Source organism: Peromyscus leucopus, chromosome 1, assembly GCF_004664715.2.
Source record: "Peromyscus leucopus breed LL Stock chromosome 1, UCI_PerLeu_2.1, whole genome shotgun sequence".
NCBI classification, from domain to species: domain Eukaryota; kingdom Metazoa; phylum Chordata; class Mammalia; order Rodentia; family Cricetidae; genus Peromyscus; species Peromyscus leucopus.
The window spans coordinates 55167824-55191404 of NC_051063.1; the positions used below are offsets into that span (position 1 = coordinate 55167824).

A 23581-nucleotide genomic window follows, 5' to 3' on the forward strand; every position below is an offset into this window, starting at 1 on the left:
AAAAGATGCCAGGTCCCCAGGACTCAGGCAAATACAAGGGCCAGAATCCCTCCCCCTAGTCCCAAGCACACCTTCCCAGCTCCTCTTCCAGCTTCCGCAGTCCCTAAAGAGGGACCCTGGCTTGAGGGACTCATACGCACGCCCTGCCCCATGCTCAGCCTCCTGACCTTTCAGGCCCGGAAGCGCCCCTGCTATTTATTTTCCCTCTGGTGCTTCCCATATTTCTTTGGACAAATAACACAGGCCATAAAACTGATTTCTAAAGCCCGTAAAGGCAATAACATTTAGGGAGACAGGAAAAATTAAGCCTCCTCCCTTCTCCGAGTAATGACTACTGGGAGTCCTCAGAGAACGTTCCACAGCTGCAGGTGCTCTCGGCTGGGCTGCACAAGTCCCTGCCCAGTTGGTAAATGGAGGCTCACACATGCTCCTGGGCCCAAAGCAGCCACAGAGCCTTCATGCTCCTGCTTCCTTCTGCCCTGGCTCTGCACCTCCCCAGGAACCGTCAGAGGCTACCTGGCACCCTGGGTCACCCCCATATCCTGTCTCCCACTAAGCTCCCCACTGAGGCCTGAGGCTGGCCCGGTGGGAGACCTACACATTCCAGCGCATGTTCTTTAACTCCTAGGAAAACAGGCACCCGTGTGCAGTCAGGGAGTAGGTTCCCCGGTGGGCCTGGATCATCAAGTGTTCTAGTTCCCATCATTCCTCCCAGATCATCACCAAGTGCTATCCAGCACTAAAAACAGGGCTGCTATGGGCCTCTCCACGTCCCCTCCCCTTAGCTCAGTAACAGATCCATTCAAGGCTCTCAGGAAAAGATGAGGACCCCAGAAAAGTCACTTCATGTCCCATACTGAAGCTTTCCCTCCCAGAAAAGCTGGTAGACCAGCCCCCTCTGGGATCTTTACTGCGTCATTAGTTATATTCTGAGCTCAGAAGTTGCTAGAGGAGCCGGGACCGCCTTAGGCGGTGGCCAGGAGGGCAGGCAAGGTGTAGATGAGCAGCTCCAGCAGCCAGAGGGGAGAAGAGGCGCCTGGAGGCAGGAGTAGCCCCAAAGACCCCAAACAGCCCTTGCCAGGGAATCGTGAAGACATTGGGAGTCAGCATTCTAAGCTAGAACTCTTCCCTTCAAGCTGGTGTGATGGTACGTACATGTCTGTCATCCTAGCATTACGGAGGCAGAGATGCTGGGATGAAGAGTTCAAAGCCATCCTGAGCTACCTGAAACCATACCTCAAATAAACAAAACCAGCTGGGGAGATCATTCAGTGGGTATTGTAAACACGAGACCTTCAGATCACCAGAACCTATGTTTTAAAAAAAAAGCCACTGTGGCAGGAGTACGCTAGTGATCCCGGCACCTGGATCCCAGGAAGCAGAGGACAGATCTCTGGGGCTCAGTGATCAAGCAGCCTAGTCTAACGGGTGAGCTCCAAATCAGTGGGACCCTGTCAGAAAACAAGCTAGCTCAGTGAGATGCTTGCTGCCAGTCCTGACAACCTGAGTTTGACCCCTAGGACTCACACTGTGGAAGGAGAAACATGACTCCTCAAAGTCGTCCTCTGGCCTCCATAGACACGTCCCGGTGAGACTGTTCGCACACACGCACACAGAAATAAATATAGTTTCAAAAATTTAAACAAGACGGATGGCTCCTGAGAAATGATGTCTGAGGGTGTCTGTCTTCTGGCCTCGACATGCATGCACCCATGTACTCACACTCACACACACACAAAGCTCCCCTCTTCGGGACACACACACTGTTTCACCAAGGAGGATGGGATCTCCCAAGCCAGGAGGGGACACCAGGGTGGCTAAGTCCCACTCCCAGAATCACACATCTCCCACTTTTGAAATTTAAGTACATCGTGGCGTAGAGTTAGCTTGAAAGAAGGGTTGGAGAGGTGAAGAACAAGAGGTCTCCCCCCTGGCCCCCCAGAAGGTCAGCAGGCCGGGGCAGCGGGCAGCACAGCAGCACGTCATGCTGCCCAAGGGCTCCAGTGCACATTTGCATGGAGCTCTTGGTGGCATGCTGGAATTTATGCAGCCGCCCGTGTGGTTCCTAAGGCGAGACGAATCTCCAGGCCGCTTTTCTCAGCAGGAACAAGTCTCTCCTTCAAATCGATGGTGACACATTTTTAAACTCCGATGTTAAGGAGGGAAAGATTTTGAAGGACCCCCGGGGGGGAACCCTTATTAGTCACAGGCTCTCGTGAGAGAAATCCGCAGTGGCAGACTCAGTGGGCCTGGGCAAGACAAGAGGCCCAGAGGCTGGGTCACCACAGGAGGAGAGGCAGGAATCACAGCAGCGAACAAGAAGCAGAGGCAAGAGTCAGTCGGGAGGGGAGGGGAACCGTGAGAGTGAGGCTCTGGGACAGTGAATAAGCCATGGGGGGCGGGGATAAGAACAGCTGAGAGCTAGCGGCTCTGTTGGTACAGCGCTTGCCCAATCCCAGCACCCTTCGAACTGAGTGTGGGATCACACCTGTAACCCCAGTCCCTGAGAGGAGCAGGAGTTCAAGGTCATCTTCCATTCCATTGTAAATTTAAAACCAGATTGAGACACATAAAACCTGGCCTCTGTTTCAACAGAGGGGGGGCTGGCGTGGCGGCACACACCTTTAATCCATAGATGTGGGAGGCAAAGGCAGGAGGATCTCTGAGTTCAAGGCCAGTCTGGTCTGCACAGCAAGTTCCTCCAGGCTGTATCAGTTATGTTTCTGTTGCTGTGATAAAGCATCATGATCAAGACAACTTACAGGAGAAAGGGCTGCTTGGGCTTCTGGCCCCAGAGGGACGAGAGTCCACCATGGCAGACAGTTGTGGCAGCAGGCGGCAGACGCGGGGACGAGAGCAGCTGAGAGGTCACATCTCAAACCGCAAGCCGGAAGCAGAGAGCACAATCTGGGACTGGCACAAGGCCTCGAAACCTCAAGACTGCCGCCAGTGGCACCTCCTCCCACAAGGCCACAGCTCCTGAGCCTCCCCAAACAGCACCACAACTGAGGGCCACGTCTTCAAATGCCAGAGCCTACGGGGACATTCTCATTCACACCACTACATGGAGCTACATAGTAAGACCTGCCTTAAAATAAAACTGAAAAACAAAAGACCAGCCAAGTTCTGTAAACGCTGTAAAGAAAAACAACAGTCGGCATGGGGACACTTTTGAGGTGCCATCCGGGCGGGAGCCATGGTTAAGATGCCAGTGACCGAGCAGCGCTGAGAGCCTTGACTACGAGGGGTCATGAACCCTAGTCAAAGAGATCACAGGTCGGCATGAGTGGCAGACGCCAGGTCTGAAGGAGGGCCTCCAGGAACGAGGCAAGAACGGGAAAGAACGTGTGCCAGCCGCGAGGGCCATGCTCTAAGGAGATGCTAGGGCAGAGCTCTCTCTTGTGGTCTAGTTTTCCTCCTCCCTGTCTTTCTTTTTCAGCTTTGGGGATGGAATCCAGGGCATCGCTTATGGTAGGTAAGCTCTCTACTACTGAGCCACACTCTCAACCCTCAACCCTTCCCTTCCTTGGTTCTGTGTGTGTGTGTGTGTGTGTGTGTGTGTGTGTGTGTGTGTGTTATGCATATATGTGCACATGTGTGTGCAGATGGCGACCAGAGGTGGACATCAGGTGTCTTCCAGCTTATTTTTTGACTCGTGAGTCGCTCACTGGCCCCAGATCAGACCAGTTGCATAGACTGGCTAGCCAACAAACCTCAGGGATCCTTCTATCTCCCTTACAGAGCTGAGATTACAGGTGTGTGCCACTATGCCTGGCTTTTTACACGTGTGTGTGGGATTGAACTCGGGTCCCCTGTGTGTGTAGCAAGTATGTTGTTCATTGAGCTGTGGTCCCAGGGTGCCTTGGTTCTTCTTTCACTGGTTTAATGGCCCCAGGAAGATTTGGGGGCTGGTTTTGCCTTCAAGGGGTGGGGACCTCACTATGTTAGGCCCAGCTGCCCTAGAACTCACTCTGTAGACAAGGCTGGCTTTAAACTCCAGAGATCTACCCGCCTCTGCTCCCCAAGGTTAGGATCACCTAGTACACAGCACACTGTGACTTGGTCCCAGGAGGCTAGCAGCTCTACACGAGGCGTGATGAGCGGAATGCGTGGCTCCCACAGGGCGCTGTGAGCCCAGCTCTGGTCCTGGGTTTACTGCACTTAGTTTTCAGTAGGTTAGGGGCTCGGGAGATGGCTTAGCTGTTAGGGGCTCTTGTTGCTATTCCAGGGGACCAGAGTTCTGTTCCCAGCACCCAGACTAGGTGGTTCACACCCACTTGTAACCCAACTCCAGGAAATCTGACACCCTCTTCTGGCCTCTCAAGACACCTGCACACAAGTAACCTTACAAGCACACACATAAATAAAAATAAATTTTAAAAAATACAAACTCTAGCTTCCATGTCCACTTTCTTTTTCTTTTTTCTGGAGCTAAGGACGGAACCCAGGGCCTTGTACCTGCTAGGCAAGCGCTCCACCACTGAACTAAATCCCCAGCCCCATGTCCACTTTCTTGATAACGGCCTTCACCATCCATCAGGCTCCAACCCCTGGCAGAAGACATCTCTCTGGGGTCTACAGATGAAGAAGGTGGGCCTTGACGATCAGTGGGCCTTGATGCAGCACACAAAGCTCCACAGAGGCCACAGCAGAAACCGAGTGCAACCCTGTCAGGCATAACCCTGCCTGCCCCACTGCTAGCCCCGGAGCGGCAGGCCCAGCACCCTGTTCTGTCTGGAGGAGGGGGATGCTCCTCCCTCCCATCGGGAGGAGGGTAAGGCTGAGCAGACAGAGGTCAAGGCCAGAGGGGCACTGACAGGTGGCCAGTTGACCACAGAACTCCCTCCTGACCCGATCCACCCCCTTCCTACCACCCTTGTGGGAAGGCTCCTGCTGCCATACAGGATTGGGATTCAGCTTTTCTGACAGGCAGGCACAGCACAGCTCCCCGCCGCCACCGCCGCCGCCGCAAATGTCAATTCTAGGCCATTTGCTTCGTGGATTTTAATGTCCCTGTTTCTCTTCAACATCCACAGCAAGGTAGCCCTCGCTCCTCAAAAGGGATGTAGTGTTTGATGATGTTTAAACCGTACGTGAAATACAGCCAGGCGGCAATAATCAAACAGTCGCGGGCCCTGCTGGCAGGGGACAGCTGACAGCCGGCTCTCTCTCCCAAGAGCCACCCCAATGCTCTTGTTTTGATGGCAATTACAGTGTCTAGAAGGGGAGGAGGTGGAATGGGGGGAGTGAGTGCAGATGCTATTCAAGGGCCACTTGTTGCCACTGGGAGGGGGCAACGGTTATGAGATGCCATGGGGGGGCACCCTTCACCTGAACCCCACCCGCCTCTCAGAATGGCTGTCTACCATGCTACCCTCCTCCCCTGCTGTCCTCACCAGCTTCCTCTCCTGACACCTCCACATAGATATAAATAGCATGGGTCTGGTGCGTGCCTGTAATCCCAGCACCCAGAGAGGCTGAGACAGGAGGATCACAAGTTCAAGGCACTACAAAGTGAGTTCAAGGCCAGCCTAGGCAACTTATAGTCTCTGCCTCAAACTAAAAGGAAGACAAAGGGGAGGCTGGGAGTACAGTTCAGTGGTAGAGCGCTTGCCTAGCATGCACAGGGCCCTGAGTTCAAGCACCGGGACCAAAAACTAGCATATCCCCTCGCCTGCCCACTACAGACAGAGAGAATAGGCATCCTTACATGGTGCCCAGGGCAGCCATGTCCGCGATAGGGTCCCCAGCCCTTGGGGAATCTTAGGTTCTGCATTGCTGTGCCTTTACTCTGACCTACTGTACAAACAGCCTGAGCATCTCCAGGGACGCCTCCCAGGCCAGATATACAGTTCTGAGACTCACCCTTGCCATGGGGAGCTCCTAGGCTGTCCTGTGGGGAATGAGCCCCTCTAGGACACTGGGCACCCTGACTGGAATCTATTCTTTCCTCTGAGCTCCCCTGCGAACCCCCAGAGGTGGGAGGCTTATGGGAACTGGTGGAGGAAGCAGCCCCCCCCCCCACGGCAGTCAGTGTTGTGGAAAGACTGGGCCATAAGAGGCATCTGAAGCTGACCCACTCACACCCCAGGGACCCTGTACTCAGCTCAGGCCTAAGCACAGCAGCCCCAGAAACTGTACCCTTTGATAGATGTTAACTGCGGACTACGGAGGGGACCATAAAGTGGCCACTTAGAATGTCAGCAGGACAGGGAATTTGCAAACATCAACAAAGGTACTTCCAAAGTGAGGCTCTAAGCCGGCAGCCCTGGAGCCTGGGAGCTGCAAGGGAGGCCTTAGGTGGATTCTACTCTGCCAGCTCGGACCTCAGGGGATGTAACCAAGCTCTGCTAGGGCCCACTTAGGAAGTCATGTGGCTTCCCTGGGGGGTATGTCCCCTGTCCTGCCTAGGAAGGCCAGGTCTAAACCTGGAGTGTGTTGGAACTGACCCTGGAGGTCTGGAGAAAAGATCATAATACACCCCCAAAACATTGCTGTTTTCCTTCACTGACTGGGTTGGGAGGAAGGATGGGGGATGCTGGTCCCTAGGGAGGGGCACCCATGTCTGCTTCATGATGCTCAGCCTAGACCCTTGGCCATCTAGGGATGCAGAGGGCCCATCGTTCCAGGCAGCCTGTGTCCGGTCCCTAGTGGGTCATTCCAGGAGAGCGAGCCAAGGGCTGCAGCTCCAGCCCTTTTCATGCTCCGCCAACTTAATAGTCTCCATTAATTTCAAAACACACACGTTCCCATAAGCTCGGTGCTCGGGACAGCACATGGGGACATGGGCAGCTGCACAGGTGTGGGAGTTGAGGCCAGGTGGCCTCAAGGACAGGAAGCCCGGGACAGAACGTTCTCCAGCCACCACTCCGTATGGGCAAGTCACAGCCCTCTGAAGAGGGTTTTCTGATGTAAGTTTAGTGATAGCCCAGAGATGGGCGGTAGGAAGCCTGGGTTTGAGGCTCTCCCGCTTTCCTGCTGTGTGACCCTGAGCCGGTTACTACCCTCTCTGAGCTCTAATTATTCCTGTGTCTTCTTCTACAGGGCTTACAAGTGCCTTGGGTGTAGACACATGGAGTCTTATATTTCCTTCCTCACCTCCAGAGGCTCACATACTACCAGGAAACCGAGGGGAGCGGCGGGGGGTGGAGGGGGTAATGAATGCCAACCACTATCCATATCTATGAAACCAAGAGGCTCCTCTGGGCCCAGAGAAGAGGGGCTGGATCGGAGAGAGGGGTCCCAGAGCTGACCCCTGCAAGGTCCCTGCCAGCCAGCCAGCCCTCCACAGTACTGGGTCAACTAGAACTCAGGACAGTGGGATCGCCTCCCCTCACTCCCGTGGGGACAACAGAGAGGTGGGTCCTGACTCGGGGTGGGAAATTAGCAGGAAATCTGGAGGCAAAAGAAACTTACAGGTTCCCTCCGAGTGCAACCCACCAGGCAGGCTCGCCTCACTGGACCGAGCCCTGAAGGCCCAGGAGGGAGCCTCAATAATTCAGCAGGGATCTATCATTTATGAATTTATATAACATGGCTCGACCTTGTGGAAATGAGCCACGCTCTTCTGGAGGCGCCAGGCATCTTGGTGCTTCTTACCATAGGGAGAGTGGCCGCCTGGGTCTCAGGCCACCTGACTGGCTCCCTGCTCCATGCTGCTCCCACACCAGGTCCCACACCCGGCGGGGGCTGGAGAGACAAGCAAAGCCAGCTGTATCCTTTAAACCCGACGTCAAAGACCAGGTGCTTGGGTTGGTGGGATTATTTGTCTGTGTTTTTGAGACAGGGTTTCACTGTGTAGGCCAGGCTAGCCTGGAACTCACTATATAGACCAGGCTGGCCTTGAACTCATAGAGATCCACCTGTTTCTGCCTCTGCCTCCACCTCTGGAGTGATGGGATTAAAGGTATGTGCCACCAGGCCTGGCTTGGGGCCCTGACTCTTCTGTGATCCCATGACAGCCTTAGTCTCTTAATCTGTAAAGTGGGGCTCAGCACAGGGAGCCTCAGCAAGAGCAGCTGGGCTGGCACTCCTTGTAGTATTGGGGGCTGGGGCTCAGGAACCAAGACAATTGGGCAGCAGGAAGCTACTACCAGGCTCGGGGTGGGGGGTGGGGTGGGGGGGGGGAGTAAATTCAATCTTGGTCCCCAGAGCAAGCACCTCTATGCTTCCCAGCAGCCAACCAAGACACTGAATGAGAACTTGTCACCTACCAGGTGCTGGAGTGGGGCGGGACACACACACACACACACACACACACAACACACACACTCGCCAGACCTAAAGAAAGGCTAAGACCTGAATCCTGGGGGTGGGGAGTGGGGGGCGTGGCTGGAGAGGAGGAGGCTTGAGCTGCAATGGGGGCTGCGTGGAGATTTGAGGAGGGGATGGAGGGGGAGAATGGGGAAAGAGGGGAGGAGAGAAGAGAGGGAGGAAAGGAGAGATGAGGAGAGAAGGGGAGGGAAAAGGAGAGGAAGGAGGAAGATGAGGGAGAGGAAGGGGCCAGAGGATGGGGAGGGAGATGAGAAGAGGGAGAGGGGAAGAAGATAACAAAGACAGAGGGAGACAGCAGCCTCTGCAGCTCTGAGCTGAACAGGCCGTGCAGAGGCGGCCATAGCGGCCTCCCCGGCTCTGGCCAGCACTGCCCCTGCCCATGCGGAGCGGTTTTTTTTTTTTTTTTTTTTTTTTTTTGCTGTCGGCGGCCGGCAAGCCTCAGCAAACACATTTAAATCTGAAGTGACAGATAAAGCGATTTACGGCGACAGTTTAGCGTCAGATCACTTCCCACCAGGCAGTCGCTGTCCCTGCGGCCCTCTGCTTGCTAGTCCATCAAGGCGGTCTCTAAATCACCCGCACCAGTCCAGCCCAGGCAGGCTGGGGGACAGCCAGAGCAGGGCAGGGCGCTCGGTGGCCGTTCACTGGTGGCTCAGTGGCAATGCCCGCTCCTCCACACGCCTGGCTCCCCGACCCTTCGGAGCAGCGTGAAGGGATGGAACAAGGGCTTCTGCGGCAGTGGGGTGGGGGTGGCGGGGATAAGAGGCGGGTAGGCTCTCACAAATCAAAGCCACGGGACTTAAGGAAGCCGAGTGCCACTCATGCCTTATTTTAAATAAATAAGCAGCTTAAAAGTCTCCAGCGAGGCCAGCTTGTCGCTGTGAGACATGGCTTCGCACCATTCTTTAAGGCCAGGCCCCAGAACCCAGACCCTTCAAAGGCCTCCCTGACCCACCCCGCCTCCGCTACCTCCTCGCAGAATTAATTGGTCCCTGCGGCGTCACGCACACTTTATTCAAACCTCCCTCCCGCCGCCGCCCTGTCACATTATATTCTACTTAGCTGCTCCTGCTCCTGACTTCCCCAGGACTAATTTACCAGGGCCCTGTGTGTGTCAGGCCGAAACATGTGTCATCCTCACTCCCACACAGGCTGTGCCTGAGGAGGACCTGAGGGATGGATGGGAGGTGCTGGCAGGAGCCCCCGGGTTCCACTCCAAAGGCCTCGGTGGCGCCCTGACAGACATGCACAGCCTGAGATTGCTCTGAAGAGAAAAATGGCTGTGTCTCTACACAAAGTATGATATTCATGTATGCTCTGCCCTGAGATGACTCCAAGGCCAAAACCAGGCCACTGGACCCCTGGCTGGCCAAGAATGAGGGTCTTTGTGTCCAGACTTCCTGGCTGGGAGTTGGCCATCTTACGCACAGGGGCCCACAGACACCAGGCTGCTGAGCTGGACACTCAAGACGCAGCGTTAAGGTCACATCCCCCGAGGCAGAGAGAAGACTCAGACACTGTGAAAGTCACAACAGATCCCACCCCAAGTGGAGAAACCCAGACCTGAGCCCTCCCCACACACAGCCCTGGGGATCCGAGGACAGCCAGAGAGACAGACACTGCCCCCAGCATCTCCGGGGCCTGAGGAGAGAGTGGCCACAGGGGCTCCCTGGCTTATCTCGCCACTGTGGCAGTCAATTTAATTAAGATGGATGTGGCATACCCCCATGGGCAGGAGCCGTGGCCGGCACAGATGGCAGGAGCTTGAGGCTCTCCCGGGTGCTGCCCTGGCATGTGGCCTTGGCCGTCATCCCATGGGGCAGCTGTGGGGGGAGTTTAGGGAGTCTGGCTTGCCCCTGTGACCTCAAGGCCTGCCGCTCACCAGCCTCCCGTTCTCTGCCCCGGGCCTTCTACCCTCTGCCACACAGCAGACATCCACATCACAGACACACATGTACACCATCACATCGCATCTCACACATGCCAGTCACATCACACACACCATTAAGACACGGTTAAAAATCGATCCTGGGCTTCAAAATGCCAGGTGGCCAGTAGAAAGACGGGGGTTGGGGTGTCGGCAGAGACTGGACCCGCCCTCTGCAAGCATTCCCTGGGTCAGAGACCAAGGGACAGAGATGCCTACAACCTAGTAGAGGTGCTCTCCCTTAAGCTTCCCACTTCTCACGTAGGGGTGAGGATCCAAACCTCCCCGTTCCCTCACAGGCCCCCTCTAACTCCCCATACAGCTTTCTCCTCCATGGTCTATGTTCTTGTAGCTGGAATGAGGCCCGGGGGGGAGGGGGGGAGGGGGGACATTCCTCCCCATCTGGAAACAGAGACAAAGTGAGAACAAAATGAAGATGGACACGACACACACACACACACAGAGAGAGAGAGAGAGAGAGAGATGGGGTGGAAGCCCTGGTGGGACTTCAAGACCCCAGTCACTCCCAGTCCACACTGTGCTCCACAGGCCATCAAATGCCCACAGGCCAATGCTACCCCGGCTTCAAAAATAAAAATTTAAAGATTCCCACCCCGGGATAATTGCTCTCTGCTTTTGCCTATTGTGGCGGCTCTGCGGTCGGCAATGAGAAGCAATTATTCACGGCTAATGATTATAATCAAGTCAAATAGAATTTAATGGACATGCATTCTCTTCCTGCCTGAAACTTTACATATGAATTAAGCACATATGGGTTTCACGAGGCTCGGACACAGATTTATGCAGCCCTGAAAAGCCCCACATTGCCTGCGACTTTTATATCACTAATAAAGGCTGATTTATGGGCGCCTCGGAAATGCAATCTCTGCTGCCCCCTGGTGGGTGACGCTGCGGGGGTGAAGCCAGGGCCCAAGGGGATGGGAGGGAAGCAAGGCCACTGAGGACCCTCTGTCTGACCAGAGCCAATACCACATCAAACACCGGGGATCCAGGTTCTGCCTGGGAAACCCACGGCCGACTGCTCCAGCCACTGCTTTGCCCCTCTGGAAGGGTTCTGAATCCTGACTGCGCCTCTTTCTAGAAAAAGATCTCAAGGAAACATACTAAGAGGCATTGGGTTCACTAAGGCAAGCAGGAGAAGGGACGCTGCTCATCTGCAGGTGGCACCAAGTCCTTGACCTTGTTGAGCTGGCACTCAGCATGACGCTAACAGTGTCCCAGTTCAGGTGCGGAGCCCTTGGCTCCGGTGCAGGGGGTGAGGGAGCGTCGTTCCTACCTTACATGTGCCCAGCAACCTGATGATCCTTTTCCATCATCAACACTGTACGGAGACGAAAAGAAGCCTGGCACATGCAAGGATGCCATGTCCTGGGGAAAGTATGACCAGCGGGCCATCAGCCCAGGGCAGCCGGCTCAGCCAGTGCTGGAATGCTCATCAGAGAGAGAGCTGACAGGCCAGTCCATGCCCCGTGTCCCAGCCCCCAGAGCTCTCTCCTGTTCCATGAATCCTGTGACACCTACCTTGGTCTCTAAACCCAAATTTGTTCACCAGCCAGGCTGCCAGGGAACTCAAGAGGCAAGGCACCTGCTCCTCCATCGTCCATTCTACAGCTCAACAGGAAAAGGACCTCTGGGTGCCTCCTACACCGTCGGCAACACCGGCAGGGCCAGGTACAAGGCAGGCCCAGGAGACATCCTGAGGGACTGGTGTGTAAACCAGATAAAGCTGTCTTCCTTCACTCAGATAGAGTCATCGGACTCCCTGCCACCTACCCTCTGTCAGGTGCCCAAGACACACAGAAGCAACAGCCAGAAAGGCAAAGGTGACCCGCGCTCTCTCTGGCACTGAGGCCACCCGTCACTGTGTGCTGAGACAGGCGCCGCCGCGGCGGGGGTGGGGAGGGGGTGGGGGGTCCAGTGTTCTACCTCTGCAGACACTGCCAGGAGCGCCACCCAGACCCCAAATGCAAAGGTCCAGAGCAGACGGAGCAGTCACCTCTGCTGGGAGCCCAGGTACCGAAGGAGGCCACAGAGGCATTGACAGCATCAGCGGCCCCCTGCTCCAGAGTCCTGGAGGGACCGGATCCCTTGTCAAGACTCAGGTCGGGTAGAGCTTCTGCAAGCCGGAAGGTAAGGTGAGAGGAGGTCCAGAGCACCTGGAGTACTGTGGCCCACACAGGGGTGGGGGCTGGTATGGCGGGGGTTTTCTGTGAGTCGGAGCCCTGTGCCAGGAGCTCTGCCCTGATATTCACAGAACCATAGAAAATACACCTCTGATGCCAGCTGTAGTTCCCGAGGATTGTAGGAGGGAGGGAGGGAGGGAGGGAGGGAGGGAGGAGGAGGGAGGGAGGGAGGCTACCCGACCTTGTTCCAGGAAGTTCCTGCACTCATGCTAGACTTTGCTGACCCCAGACACCCATTCCCCATGACTCCAGAGCCCTTCCCAGAGCCTCCTGACCTCAGCCAGACAAACACCACAGCGTCCTTCCCTCCCCCAGAGAAGCAGCTGCCTCCACTCTGCCAAGCCAGCAAGAAGAGAAGAACACACGCAGGAAACTGAGCAGCTAGCTCCCAGCCCAGGCGCTGGAGAGCTGCCAGGGAGCTGAGGGGACCTCTCCGTACCCTCCCTCCCCTCCATGAGCTCCCTCACCTGGCCAGGTGTGGAGTGAGCCAGGGCTGCTGGGGGTGGGGAAGCAGCCACAGCCCCCACCCCCACCCCAGGATGAAGAGAGCCGGCTTTGGCCTCCACCTCAGGGGCAGGGCAGTGTGGCCTCTTTCCAGCCATGCTCTCCCCCATGCCCACTGCTAATGGGCCTCAGAGCTGCAAAGCAGCTTGGCAGAGCGGCGTGGTGCCCCCACAAGGCAGGTCAGGGCTTCAAGAGAAGAAGAGCCCGAGTTGCCGCCACGCTGGGCCCCTGTGGCGCCAGCAGAGCCGTCCACACAGCAACCGAGAGGCTCTCTGGAGCCAGGTGGCGCCCACCCATTTTTGGCACACCACCCAAGCTGAATGTGACAAAGTGGCACCCCAGGCCTCTGACTCGGGCCAGCCACTCACCAGCATTGACGATGGCATCCACTTCCAGCTTGGTGATGTCCCCACGGAACAGGGAGATTTTCTCATTCAGCTGCTTGTCCTTCTTATACTTGGGGTCCTCCACCTTCACAGACACCCCTGGAACAGGCAGGTTAAGGGGTCACAAAGGGGACCTTCATTGCAGAGTGGCCCGGCCAGAGCCCATGGGCGAAGTGCCTAAAGGGTAGTGATTGGCCACTGATGCTGGTGATGGCATCCTCCTCTGAATGAGCGCCTACTGTGTGCACACGAGGCCTTTATAATAATGCTCCAGGAAGCGTAGTGATCTCACACACCCCCTTTTTCCTACTTTTTGAGACTGGCTGGCCTCAACTTGACAAATAGCCAAGACTGGCCTTCAGCTCCTCATCTCCTGCCTCTACCTCCCAAGTGCTGGGGTTACAGGAATGCCTTACCACACCTGACTTCACACACTCCATTTTCTAGGTGTCACAACAGAGGCTGAGATGGGATAAGAAGTTCCCCAGCATGCCCCTGTAAGCAAGTGTGGCATGGCATCAAAACCCAGCGCCCAGCAACTGAGTGCCCGAGGTAGATGGTGTCTGTGACCGGGAGCTGCCTTCCTAATGCTCTCACAAGACTGAAAACCAAACTGGCCTCAGGCAATGTTAATAATTAAATGAGGTGACACACGCAGAGAGCCTGGATGTAGGGAGCACGCAATTGGTACCACTGGCTGCTTCTGTCGGGTCCTCCCAAGCCATTCTGCTGGGGGCACCTGCCATGCCCAGAGAATCAGGCCTACCTTTCGCTGTCTCCTTCCATGTGGGGATCTTCTTCAGCTTAATGAAGTCCCTGCAGAAGTAATGTTCCTCCTCTGCTTGTCACTCAAGCCCTTCAGAAAAGCTGCAGGGACAAGACAGACAGAAAGGAGAGCCAGTGTGGCAGGGTGAAGACCGCTCCCCACCTAGGCCTCCTCCTCCTGAGGGCTCCTGCTGAGTCCAACCCAATCCCAACTGCCATGTTTCCCATGGTCCTCAGGGACAGAGACGCTGAGGACTCTACAGCATCTTAACCTGCTGTCTTGGTTCAGGAAGAGAAACTGAGGCCCAGGGAGAGTGAGGGACTTGTTCAGCCACTACAGACCCCAGTTCAGAGTTCAACCTGGCCGCCTCCTGATGCCTAAACATCTCTGGGTCCCTCATGTCTGCATTTGTGGCGGGGTGAGATGTCCCTTGCAGAACAGCTGGAAACTCGCACGCAGTAAGCCAGGCAGGCTGGTGATGCTCTGTCCCTTGTCATCACAGTGTCACTGGTGGCAAGACCAGTGTCCTCAAAGACAGACTGGCAGATCTGGAGCCTGTGCCAGCCTCCGCCCAGCACTGGCTGGGGTTTCTATGCAGCCTGCGGGCAAATGTCCCCATTTCTACAGATGAGGTGGCAGGCACTTGGGAGGCAGCCTGAGGTCACTCAAATGGTGAGGGAGGACCCAGGCACCCACCTGCTCACAGACTCTGAGTGTGCCAAGTTGGTCCACCCTGCCCCAAGTCAGGCCTTCCCTTGCTGTAGTGAACTTGACCCACCTCAGAGGCAGTTCTGCTACAGCTTAGTCCAGGCTTATGGCTCACAGGCTCCCCCTGCTGGTGAGAGACTACCTATACACTTAGGCTCAGCCCAGCCTGGTTCCCTCAAACACAGGTGGCAGATTAGAGTGACCCTCACCATCACCAGAGAGGGGATTGTGGTGATACAGTGTGTACCCTAATAAGCTTGCCTGAGGAACAGAGGACAGAGCCAGCCACTAGATTAGACATAGAGGTCAGGCAATGATGGCACACACCTTTAATCCAATCACTCGGGAGGCAGAGATCCTCTGGATCTCTGTGAGTTTAAGCCCACACTGGGCTACATGAGATTGATCCAGTCAATATAGGAGAGAAACAGAGCCAGGCAGTGGGGGCACACACACCTTGAATCCCAGCACTTGAGATCTCACGCCTTTGCTTGGGAAAGCACACACGCCTTTAATCCCAGGAAGTAATATGGCAGGGCAGAGAAAGCTATATAAGGCGTGAGGAAACAGGAACTCGCTCTCTTTAGGCTGAGGATTCCGTAGGGATAAGGACTAATGGCTGGCTGTTCTGCTTCTCTGATCTTTCACCTGATATCTGGCTCTGGGTTTTTTATTAAAAGACCATCTAAGATTCGAACAACAGCAAAAGTCACCTGAAAGAACCCAAATGGCATCAGAAGAGAGGTAGGGGCCATTTGGGGATGTAGCTCAGCTGGCAGAGTGCTTGCCCAAAGCCCTGGGTTCCAACCTCACTGCTCCTTCCCCTCCTCTAGGTGAGACTCAGCTCAAACCTAAGGACATTCCCTGACCCCAAGATGACCCTGACCCCACGCTGACACACCCCCATTTCCAAACCTGTCCTCCTAACTACACCCACCGACCTGGCAATTTACCAACCTATTCCTCAAACACTCAGGTGATTTCCTGCCTTGGGGCCTCTGTACCTGCTATACCTGAAATAGTAGTTTCCTTTCATTCCCACTTCCCACTAAGAATCTTAAAATATATATATTTATTATGTATACAATGTTCTGTCTTCATGCATGCCTGCAGCCAGAAGAGGGCACCAGATCTCATTATGGATGGTTGTGAGCCACACCATGTGGTTGCTGGGAATTGAACTCAGGACCTCTGGAAGAGCAGCCAGTGCTCTTAACCTCTGAGCCATCTCTCCAGCCCCTCCACTAAGAATCTTGAGAGTCTGTGTGCTCCTTCCTGGACCTCGGCCATTAGGATCCATGTGAGGATCTGTACTCTACACCACAAGCACAGTGCACAGTGTGTGCCAGGCTCCATTAATGACTCAGTGAAGAGCTAAAACCTGAAGGCTGAGGGTCAGCTGGCTGAGCAGTCATCCAGGCAGAGGGCTCCTGTGCAGAAGTGCTGAGGCAAAGGAACATTTGGGGGTGATGTGGAGGGAAGCTGGAACAGCCAGAGCAGAGAGAGAAAACAGGGCACAGAGGGGTGGAGAGAAACCACATGGGGCTTTCATTCCCCTTTGGGAATGGCCTGAGCCTCAGTTTCCTTCTCTAGGTCAGAGATAAAGTACCCTCCCTGGCACCCAGATGCTGAAGGTCTGTGAAAAGGGAGCAGTCAAGACCAGCAAGAACACTGGTTCTAGCATGCATGAGTCCTAGGTTCAACCCCAATTCCGGCTTTAGAAAAAGAAAGCAGGACTGTAGTGCAGCCCCTTTGTAGCATCACAGATTCCTCAGGAGGGGAGCCCAAGAGGGCAGGATTTGAGAGGACAACGCTTTTCCCAGGTGGAAAGCAGGGCAGGTAGAGCTTTGGCCATTATATAGCTCCCCATACTAGTTATTACATGCAATCATGACCAAAGACACCCTGAACCTTGGCACAATCAAGTGTGGATGCTTCCAGCCGTCTAGACCTGGAGCTGGCACCAAGAAGCAGGGGTAGCACCAACTGACTGCTTGCCAATTACTACAGACCAGGTATAGGCGCTGCTGAGGTGGTCAGGCTGGGACCAACCCCGGAACCACATGAGAAGACACCTAGACCCCTGGCAGACACATCTGACACATGCCAGCACCTTAGAGGAGAGGCAGAAAAACCTAGCCCTTGTCACACCCAGGTGAAAGAAACCTGGGGTGGATCTGGCCTTCCTCATAACTTTGGTGGTCTCGTTTGAATGGCCACAGTTCTCAAGGCTCACTTGCTCCAATGGAGTCCAAACAGAGCACTGTCTCCGCCACTAACCACCACTACACCAGTCTCAGGGACATCTGTCAGTCTGTCCCTGTCGGTGCTGGTCCCCAAATACACAACCTCAAAAGGCCAGCATGAGCCAGATATGGTGGCACACAACTGTTATCCCAGCATTTGCCAGGTAGAGGCAGAAGGATCAGGAACTCAAGGCCAGCCTGGGCCGTATGAGATGCAAAAAGGCCAGCACACCAGTACTGTGTCTCCATCTCCAAACAAGGTCACGGCCATGACACCTTCCTGAGGTGCTGGGAACTACACAGCTACCCGAGATAGTTCTCTGCCCCAGGGCCCACACACTGTTCCTCACCTCAGCTCCATCTTTCAGGACCATCTCCCAGGCCTCCTCTATCCCACACAGCCACTGCCCACCTCCTTTCAAGTCAGGGGCAGACTTAAAGCACAAGTGGGTTTTATTTTTTTTATAAAAGATGTAAAACATGCATTTTCATTCTCTATCATTTCTGAAGAGGCGAGAGTATTTCACGGCTCACTGAGACAGGTGTTGTAAAAAGATGTTCGCAGTAAATTTTGATGGGGAAGCCTGACCCCAGACTGAGCTTCCAGAGGCTCGTGGGCACGAAAGCTGGGCAGGAGGAAGCAGGCTCCGCCAGAGCCATAAAGCGCGCCAGGCAAACGGGAATTCAATGATGTGTTTTAAGAAGTATCTTTATGACACTTTGCAAGACGTCGTTCAGAGAGATGAGACAGGCTGGGCCTGGGGGGCTGGGGGGGGCTGAGTCTGCAGAACACCAGGTGGGCACAGCTGATAAGGTTGTACACTCGAACACAGTGGCACGCAGCTTCTGTGGCATTAATCACCTGTGCTCACTGGCCCCTGGGAGCAGCGACTCATCCAAGCCCATGGCACAAGCAGCGGAGATCAGAGTATGAAGCCCACTGCAGCTCTCCACCTGCCTCCACACACACTGGGGTGTATGAAGGCTGCACCCCAACATGGAAGAGATGCCCTCACCCCTAATTCTCAGGTGTGCCTGGACACTATGCTGGCTCAGCAGTCCCATCAGAGACGCTGTCACTGAGATGATGTTCCCTAAGGTCCTCAATCAATCCTGGCCCCTCCAACAGGATCTGCAGCTGAAGCATAGGAATCTCACCATGACGCCAGGGACAGAGAATGCAAGCTGGTCTGTAAGAGCCCAGCACAGCGAGGATCGGAGGCTGGGAAGAGATGTGGAAGGGGGCAGCTCTGTAGGCCGTCACTCTAATGTGACCCCAGCACAACAGTAGGAGCTTTTGGTCCCATTTCATAGATGAGGAGATAGAGGCTCAGAGAGCAGGCAACAGTGACCCTGGGGCTTGATGGAGTCTGATGGCACCAATGTTCCTTCTTTTTTCAGTACACAGTTCTGCCCCAGCATGGGACAAGAAGTCAAGGATAGGACAGAGCCCCTAGATGTTCCTGATGGCCCCAACTAAGTCCCCTCAAGCCAGCTGCCTTTCATTGTGAAATTTCCAATGTTTATTTTTTATAATAAGTATAAATTAAAATAAGTAATTTTTTTATGTTTATTTATTTTTATCGTATGGCATGAGTATTTTGCCTGTGTGTATGTATGTGCATCATGTACCTGTCTAGTGCTCTTAGAGGCCAGAAGAGGGCATCAGATGCCCTAGAACTGGAGTTGGGGGTGGTTGTGGACCATTATGTAAGAGCTAGAAAGTGAACCCAGGTCCTCAAAAAGTGCAATCAGGACTCTGCAGCCCTGTTTCCAGTCTTCTAAACAGAACCTAGTTGGAGGGAGGGCACTGTGGCACCCAAGAACCAAGGAGATTCGGTGAATTAACCAGTGTAATCAGATCTGGCAGAAGGCCACAAAGCTTAGCACTTGGTTCAACCCCCAGGATAATATGAACCAGGCTTCAAGCTTGGTAGTGCACACCTGTAATCTCAGCATCTGGAATACTGTACAGGCAGGAGGATCAGAAGTTCAAAGTCATCCTCCACTATACAGGGAATTAGAGGCAAGCCTAGGCTACAGGAGACACTGTCTCCAAAACAAAACAAAACAAAACTGAAAAGCCTACATGTCTCCTGATGAGGGGATCCAGCCTGGTGGCTGTCCTGGTGTGGGAGGTTAGTGGACCCAGAGAAGCAGGCAGCCAACATGGAGGTGAAGAAGGAGCCGAGCCTTGGGCAAGGCCTCTCTAGCTGGACCACAGCAGGCAACGGGTATGGCACAAAACCCCAAAAGGAGATTCTTCTGGAGGGCTGAGCCCTTCCCAAGCACTGATGCTTGCTCTCCTGCCTCTCCCCTGCCCACCTGCTGTCTGCCTTGCAGCCTGCTGCTTGAGTGAGACGATGCTTTGAATGTGAATGCCCCCACAGGCTCATGTCACATTGGTCCCTAGCTGGTGGTGCTATTCTTGGGAGGCGGGGGCTGGCTGGTGGAACCAGGAGCTAGCTGGGTTTTTGCAGGTTATACCTTGGACTTTACTCACCCTCTGCTTCCTCATCTGCCACGATGGTCACACGTTCCTTTTGTTTGGGACAGAGTCTTGCCAGGTAGCACCGTCCCCGCTCTATAGCCTACACCAGGCTCAAACTCACAGCAATCCTCCTGCCTCTAGTGCTAGGATCCTCTTCTGAGTACTAGGATCAGCGGTGTGCATCATGCCTCCTTGGCCCTTGTGCACAGAGACCTTTTGCACCCGCGAGCCAAAATGAATCTCTTCTCTTCTTTCTTCCCTTAAATGAAGTTATTGTGGTCACAGCCATGCAAACACTAACGTGGGCTGCTCTGGAGGAGAACAGGGACCACCACGCAACCCAAGACTGTGCCTGGCTTTCCCATAGGGTGAGGAGGCCCTGCCCAAGGGCTCAGGAGTTTCACACCCACTGCTATTTTACATAGATAGCTGCTGCTGCTGCTGCTGCTGCTGCTGCTGCTGCTGCTGGTGGTGGTGGTGATGGTTTTTTGAGCCTGGGTTTCACCGTGTATCCCAGGCTGTTCTGGAACTTGCTCTGTAGACCAGGCTGGCCTGGAACTCACTGAGATCCACCGGCCTCTGCCTCCTGAATTAAAGGTGTGCCTCACCACTACCTGGCCATATTTTTTCACCCTAATCTGCCTGTGCATCAGTCTTGTGTAAGCTTGATCACCGTGTGCCAGTCTCTGACAGAAGGTCACCTCAGGAAAGTAAGCATCTAGCTATCTAGTCCTCATCTAGCTATATCCCTGAAAGCTCACGTCCGTCCACTAGAGACACGCATCAGGACGGTCTGAGAAACTTTATGCACAAGAAACCCAAATACCCATCTATAAAAGAAGGCATATACAAGCTGTGGTACATCTGTACGATGGACTACTACCCAGAGGTAAAGAAGCATAAACTGTCATAATGTGTACATGTGGACTTCAGAGTGAGATCCAGGCCAGCCTGGGCTACAGAGGAAGACTTTGTTTGTTGGTTTGGTTTTTTGTTTTTTGTTTTGTTTTGTTTTTCCGAGACAGGGTTTCTCTGTTGTTTTGGTGCCTGTCCTGGATCTCACTCTGTAGACCAGGATGGCCTTGAACTCACAGAGATCCACCTGGCTCTGCCTCCCAAGTGCTAGGGTTAAACTGGGATTAAAGGCGTGCGCCACCACTACCCGGCTTGTTGTTCTGTTTTTGGAGACAGGGTCTCACTCTGTATCCCTGGCTAGCTTAGAACTTGCCCTGTAGACCAGACTGACCTGGACCTCACAGAGATCTGCCTGCTTCTGCCAACCAAGTGCTGTATTACAGGCATGTGTCACTAATCTTAGCCTTTTATTTATTTATTTATTTATTTATTTTAACAAAAAAACAAAGCCTTTGAGGCTGGTGGATCTCTGTGAGTTTGAGGCCAGCCTGGTCTATGTAGTGAGTTCTGGGACAGCCAGGACTACATAGAGGGACACTCTCTCAAAAAACAAACACACACACACACACACAAAGAAAGAAAAGAAAAGAAAAGAAAAGAAAAGAAAAGAAAAGAAAAGAAAAGAAAAGAAAAGAGGCCATCCCCACATTTCCATGCCCAGAGCCTGTTGCCCTGGGTCATGGAGGCTTGGAGTAAACTCTTCCACACACTAGGTAACTAGAGAGAGGCCTTGTCTCACCTGCCAATCACTGTCACTGATACCTCAGGGCTGCATTTGGTCACAATGGGACCACCTCCTCTTAGTCTAGCCCTACCTCCTGACCTTCCCCACTCAGCTTCTTTACCTCAGATCCCTGATGGGCGATCTCTGACCTCCCTAGCTCAGGTGGCCCTAGCCACCACAGTTTCTTCATAGTACCCACCGCGCTGGCCCCCATAGGGCATGAGGTAAAAGTTTATTGAATGAGCACTAAGAAGACGGCTCAGTGGGCAAATGCACTTGCCACGCAAGCCTGGACACCCGGGTTTGCTCCCCAGAACCCATGCAAAAACCTAAAAGCCAGACGAAGTAACACTGGTAAAAATCCCACTGGAAATGGCAAGCGGAGACCAGAGACTCTCCAGAGCCTTAAGGACCAGCTCACCCGGCTCCCACAGCCCCAGCTCACCCGGAGGACTAGGATCTAGGAACAGAAGCAGAACCTACACTAGGTGTAATACTGTCCCAGCTCTCTGCCATGGCTCTGGGTTGCTGCTCTCCCTGGGAAGGCTGGATTCTGAGGGACTAGGACTTCCACTGCGGGAGTTCTGGGCCAGCCCCCAACTCCCGGCCAAGTTTGAGGGCGTGGCGAGTTTTCTCTGCTCCCAGAGAGGACCGCCAAGTGCTTTAGAATCCTGGGCAGACAGGCAACTCAAACCACAGGGAGTTCTCTTTCCTAAAACGTCCCAATCTGAGGTTACCTTCAACCCAGCTTGACCCAGCCTCTATGGTCACGCCCACCAGCAGCCCAGCCAATGAGGCAGGAGCCTTCGCAGCTCTTTTGAAAGGGGATCCGCCCAGAACCACAGAGGAGGGACTGGAGCTGAAGGGCAGGGGCAGCTGGGCTGCCGTTCAGAGCTATTTGGGACTCTGGACTTTGCGTTCCAGCTAGAGACTCGGTCGTCCAGGACCCGTGGCCCCTTCCCGGCATGCCTGTCCAGAAGGAGAGATATTTTCATTCTTGGGAGCAATCAGTGATTCTCACCAGCCCACACTCGGTGCCAGTCGGCTCTCCAGGTTCTATGAGCCCAGTCCCACAAGAAGGGGGCAGCGTGCTGGCAAGGGGCCAGAAGCCAGCAGGCGGACAAAACGGGCACCTACCACACTCCCAGAGAGGCCGGCACCCAAGCTGCCACTCTTGGGGCTATCTGACCCTACCTGGCAGCCACAGGCCCGCCCTGTGCTGCTCTCTCAGCCCATCCCTGCCACTTGCCCCAAATGTCTAGCAGCATACAAGGCCAGGTGTCGGAGGTCAAGAGTCCACACTTTGCCTCCGCACACTCGAGCCTGACCTTGGGGACATGGGCTCCGGCACTGGGCCTCAGTTTCCCTCCTGCGCATAGAGGAAGGTGTCTGGGCGGGAGGGGGTTTTCGGGGATCCATAGCTGAGGTATGGCCGCTTTCCCCACTAGCTTGGTCAAGGGGTAACCTGGTGTGGGAGCTGGACATGGCTGTGGGCTGAGGGGAGTCCCCAAGTGTCACAAGGGGCATGTGGGGTGCCATTCGGCCGGGGAGGCCCACACCCTGCGCTCACACTTACATTTGGCCTCCTTCCAGTCGGTGGAGGTGCTCAGGTCCACCTTCGCGGCCATGGCCAGGGGGGCCCAGGTGCGCACCCAGGCTCCACGCCCCGCCGCCCCCCACGCCCCAACTCCCGCCGAGGGCCACGCGCAGTGGCTGTGGGCACCCAGCGCCACCGGGGGACCGCACGCACTGCTGCGGGCCCGCGGGCCACCCGCCGAGCGGCCGGGCCAGGGGCGCGGGGCAACCAGCAGCTGCCCCGCCGCGCGCAGCTGTGCCAGGCGGCCGGACACTTGACTCTGCAGCGACATGTGCAGGCGGTGCCGGGCGGCTCCCCGCCCACTCTGACTCTATTTACGGTGCTCAGGAGAGTCGGGCTCGGTCCCTTATTTACTCTGGGGCGAGAGTGGCGCGTGCCAGCCCGTGGCGACCTGCTTAGAGACCGCGGGCGGCGCGCCGCTGGGCACCCTGGAACTTGTAGTCCGGATCCGACCCACGGCGCTCATGCACTTGTGTACACACGTGCGCACCCAGCCTGTCTGTGTCCTCCGGGGTGTGGCTGCAGCCGACCTCCTGAAGCTCGGTGGTGACTCGGCGCCTGGGTCTTTTCGCTGAGCTGCCCTGGCTCAGTACTCAACTCGGCCTCTACCGCATGTTTTGCAGGCAGAGAGACCTGGGTTTAAGTCGCTTACCCAGCTCCGCGTCTGGTCCACAACAGCCGCAGGTTCCAGTTCACCAAGGGGAGGTGATAGGTGTGGCGGACCAATTTGTCAGGTTGGGCGACTTCGGAGCCGGGCAGAAGAGCTCGGCCTCCCCCGAAGCTCCAGGTGCCAAGCGGCACCTACTAAATTCCAGAGCAGCCAAGGCACTAGTGAGATT

The 23581-nt window shown here is 55.0% G+C and overlaps 1 protein-coding gene across 1 annotated transcript in view; it reads right to left on the reverse strand.

The window, feature by feature from the left end:
• Macrod1 (mono-ADP ribosylhydrolase 1) overlaps positions 1–23158 on the reverse strand; it is a 149440-nt gene extending 126282 nt beyond the window's left edge. Inside the window, 4 exon segments of the mRNA XM_028853682.2 lie at positions 13278–13394; positions 14062–14133; positions 14136–14162; positions 22722–23158. Of these exon segments, the coding sequence (XP_028709515.1) occupies positions 13278–13394; positions 14062–14133; positions 14136–14162; positions 22722–23013 (508 nt within the window). The 5' untranslated portion in view covers positions 23014–23158.
• Positions 23159–23581: the final 423 nt, after the last annotated feature.